At 56.1% G+C, this 4,128-nt stretch overlaps 1 protein-coding gene across 1 annotated transcript; it reads left to right on the forward strand.

Moving 5' to 3' along the window:
* Window positions 1-2,433: 2,433 nt before the first annotated feature.
* On the forward strand, window positions 2,434-3,366 carry LOC146421932 (olfactory receptor 14J1-like). The gene has a single exon (XM_085046925.1). The coding sequence runs from the start codon at window positions 2,434-2,436 to the stop codon at window positions 3,364-3,366; it is 933 nt and encodes a 310-aa protein (XP_084903051.1).
* Window positions 3,367-4,128: the final 762 nt, after the last annotated feature.

Here is a 4,128-nt window from a genome sequence, read left to right on the forward strand (position 1 = left end):
TCAGGTTGTGCAAAGATCCTCATCCTGGACAATTTCTGAGATGAGGCATTCCCTACTCAGGAAAAACAATTGCAGTTTTGTGCCACTCTCATCATAAAATATTTCTTCCTGGTAACAAATCTAAATCCACTCTTGTTCAGTGTAAACATATTTGACCTTGTTTTGTCTCTGCAAGATTTGGGAGAAAATAACACTCTGTTTTTCTTGGACTTTAACCACTCTGTTTCCTTTTTCACAGACCCTGGGGACAACTGAAAAATCTCCCAAAATGGTGTTTGGAGGCCGCATCCCGTAAGCAGCAGGGAGAGGCTGAGGGCCCAGGGCTCAGGGGTGTGGAGACTGAGGACAGAACAGGAGTAGCCTGGGAGGGCTTGAAGGGTGGATTGAGAGATGTGGAGCTTTTTTCCATAGTGGAAATGAGCATGAGGAAGAAATAATGGCACCAAGGGCAGCTGGGGAGGTTTAGACTTGAAACGAGGAAAAAGGAATTTCCCTCACAGGGCAGTGCTGTGGTGCAACACATCCCCCTGAAGGAGTCTGGGTCGGCCCAAGGCTCTGTGTGCCAAGGCAGAGGCAGGCAGGACGCAGAGCTGTCAGCAAAGGAAGGGCCAGCGAGGTGGGGCAGCCGGGGGATGACGACAGCCTGCAGGGACAGAGGCACAGGGCATGGACAGCGTAGGACAGCCTGGGCTGGAGAGGGCAGAGGGATGTGCAGGAGCTGCAAGGCCCTGACAGAGCCAACTTGTGCAGCACTTTGGCCATGGCTGCTGTCCCTGGCCCTGAGGCCATGAGGAGGACACAAGTGACCCTTGCAGCCCTGGGGCCTCATTGCCTCCTTGTCCCTGCCCAGCAGCCTGGCAGGGGCTGCCCCATGGTCCTGCCCTTGGCATTGCACATCCCCACATGCCAGTGCCCCGGGAAGAGCCCTGAGCACTGAGGGAGGGACAGGATCTGCCTTGCCAGGGGCTGGGGCTCAGGCCTTGGCCCTTTGCATTCCTGAAACACATCCAGGTTTGCTCAGCATCAGAGACACCATTGCCTTGTTTGTCCCCGTCTGTCATCACTGCCTCCAGTGTTCTCTAACTGCAGCCTGGAGACACTTTCTCAGTAGTGTAACTCAGTCAGATCATTAAAACTTTAAGAAACATGGAAGTTTAAATCTGATTCAGAGTTCTTGAGAAGTTTTTTGAACACTCTCTCAGGGACTGAGTCTGATGTAAACAACCCCAAATCCCCGAGAGGTTAATTAATGTCCTTGTGGTGTTGCTGTGCTGCTGAGCTGGGCTGGGCTCCTGGCACAGAGGGAACTCCTGGCAACCAAGAAGAGCTTCAAAAAGACATTTCTCCAGAGGAGCAGTTTCTCTCCCAGCCCAGCAGGGCTGAGGGTGCTGCCTGCAGCTACCTGAGAGGAGGGAAGCAGACAGAGGCTAGAAGAAACTGGAAGGACAATTCTGAGCTTATTCATGGAGAAATCTTCAAAACTTCTGACACAGTAAGTCTCTGGCTGCAGGGATCTCCTAAAGCTGACACATGACAGCACTGATATGACTGTAAGGATGGCTCTGCTGGTGTTTCTGGTTTGGGGAGGATGTGCTGCAGAGCGGGGCTGCCCTGGGCACCATCAGAGGGACAGGGCAGGACAGCTCCTGCTGCCAGCGATGGCTGCAGGCTGGGAAGGTGGGGGTGCAGCCAGGGGTGCCCAGGGCTGTCCTGCAGAGCAGCTCCTGCAGCCCTGAGGGCTCTTTGCCAGGGCAGGGGATCTGCCAGCTGCCCTGAGCAGCAGAGCTCTTGTGTCCCCTGGCAGCCAGCACAGCCCTCAGCCCGGGGGCTCGGGGCCCTCAGTCCCCTCCTGGGCCGGCAGAGCAGCACCAGAGATGAAGGGCATCTCTCCTGCCATTGCCCATTCCCTGCTGACCAGGGCCTGAGGGCGACTGTCCTGCACTGCTGCTGCCTGCGAGGGGCTGGGCAGGGCTGGGCAGGGAAAGGCTTTTCCTCAGGGCTCGGCTGTCTCTCTCCTTGCCTTGCTCAGCTGCTCCTGGCATTGCTGACAGGCTCTCTGGCAATGGCAGTTGCAGCTGCAGGGTCAGGCGCAGCCCTTGGGGCTCCTCCTGTGCAGGGTGAGCACAGCAATGAGGTGTCCCAGCTCCCTCTGCCCTGGGCAGCTCTGGGCAGGGCAGGCTGGCAGGCTGACTGGCAGCAGAGCAGAGCTGACTCCTCAGTGTCCATGGGCAGAGCCAGTGCTTGTCACAGCAACAGGGCCAGATCCCAGCAGAGCTCCAGGCATGGGGCTGGAAGAAGAACTCTGAGAAAAGGGAAATTGGGTGACACAGAGTGACAGGGCTGGGAGAAAGGGCTTGGACATTGCCCAGGAAAGTCTGCCCTGACTTGTCACTGTCTCCTCCATGAACAGGTCCCCAAGTCCAGAGGATCAAAATGTCCAACAGCAGCTCCATCAGCCACTTCCTCCTCCTGCCATTCGCAGACACACGGCAGCTGCAGCTCCTGCACTTCTGCCTCTTCCTGGGCATCTCCCTGGCTGCCCTCCTGGCCAACAGCCTCATCATCAGCGCCGTAGCCTGGAACCACCGCCTGCACACCCCCATGTTCTTCTTCCTGCTCAACCTGGCCCTGGCTGACCTGGGCTCCATCTGCACCACTGTCCCCAAAGCCATGCACAATTCCCTCTTGAACACCAGGGACATCTCCTACTCAGGATGTGCTGCACAGCTCTTTTTCTTTCTCTTCTTTATGTCAGCAGAGTATTTCCTTCTCACCGTCATGTGCTATGATCGCTACATTTCCATCTGCAAACCCCTGCACTATGGGACCCTCCTGGGCAGCAGAGCTTGTGCCCACATGGCAGCAGCTGCCTGGGCCACTGGCTTTCTCTATGCTCTGCTGCACACAGTCAATACATTTTCTCTGCCCCTGTGCCACGGCAATGCCCTGGGCCAGTTCTTCTGTGAAATCCCACACATCCTCAAGCTCTCCTGCTCACACTCCTACCTCAGGGAACTTGGTTTACTTCTGGCTTCCAGTTTTCCATTTTTAGGGTGTTTCATTTTCATAGTTTTCTCCTATGTGCAGATCTTCAGGGCTGTGCTGAGGATCCCCTCTGAGCAGGGACGGCACAAAGTCTTTTCCACATGCTTCCCTCACCTGGCTGTGGTCTCCCTGTTTGCCAGCACTGGCTTTTTTTCCTACCTGAAGCCTCCCTCCATCTCCTCCCCATCCCTGGATCTGGCAGTGTCAGTTCTGTACTCATTGGTGCCTCCACTACTGAACCCTCTCATCTACAGCCTGAGGAACCAGGAGCTCAAGGCTGCAGTGTGGAGAATGATGACTGGAGAATTTCAGAGACATTAAACTGTTTGCCCATTTCTGAAAATCACTTGTTGTATGAGTCATCTTTGATAGTTTCTGTTGGTGTGGTTGTGGGCGGTTTTTCCTATGTTTTAGTTTTTTAACATCCACAAATAAAAGACGTTGTGCAATTTCTAATTTTTTTCTGTATACTTTTGTGGTCTCCATATACTGAGTCAACGAGGATCTGTGCTCTTTATGGCTCTTAACAAACTAAAGGATCTCCCAGCCAAGTTTTCACCAGAGATTCCCCTTTTCTTCCCTTCTGTGGAGCTGCAGCAGCAATGTCTGTGTGCAGAGCTGGGGCAGATCAGGGGTGGCACAGCAGCTGTGCCAAGGAGCAGCAGCACTTGGTGTTGCCAGTGCTGCTCCCGTGCCACTGCCCCGCTGCCCTGCTGCCCCTCGTGTTGCTGTAGGGCCTGAGTGCTCTCGGGGTCGCTGCCAGTGCTGGGGGTGGCAGTGCCGGGGCTGCAGCAGGGACAGGCCATGGGCACTGCTGGGGCACAGCTGACGCCTCAGGGCAGGGCCTGGGGGCTCGAGGCTCCTTGCCCAGGCTCTCTCCAGAACACGCCCAGGCCAATGCTGAGCAGAGAAAACCCCCGTGAGCAGCTGCAGGGTGGCCGTGGGCAGGCTGGGGGCAAACAGCATGGCTGGGGCTCTGCAAGGTCCCTGGGGGAGCCGGGAAGGAGCAGCAGAGCAGGGGCTGATCCATCCCCACTGCGCTGGACAGCCCAGGGCAGCGTCCCAGAGCGTCCTCATGGAGCT

This window comes from Lichenostomus cassidix, unplaced genomic scaffold, assembly GCF_008360975.1.
Source record: "Lichenostomus cassidix isolate B80296 unplaced genomic scaffold, HeHo_3.0 HiC_scaffold_46, whole genome shotgun sequence".
NCBI lineage: Eukaryota > Metazoa > Chordata > Aves > Passeriformes > Meliphagidae > Lichenostomus > Lichenostomus cassidix.

Bases quoted from the DNA above. Each gene is read 5' to 3' on its own strand.
- LOC146421932 (XM_085046925.1), top strand. From the start codon at position 2,434: ATGTCCAACAGCAGCTCCATCAGCCACTTCCTCCTCCTGCCATTCGCA.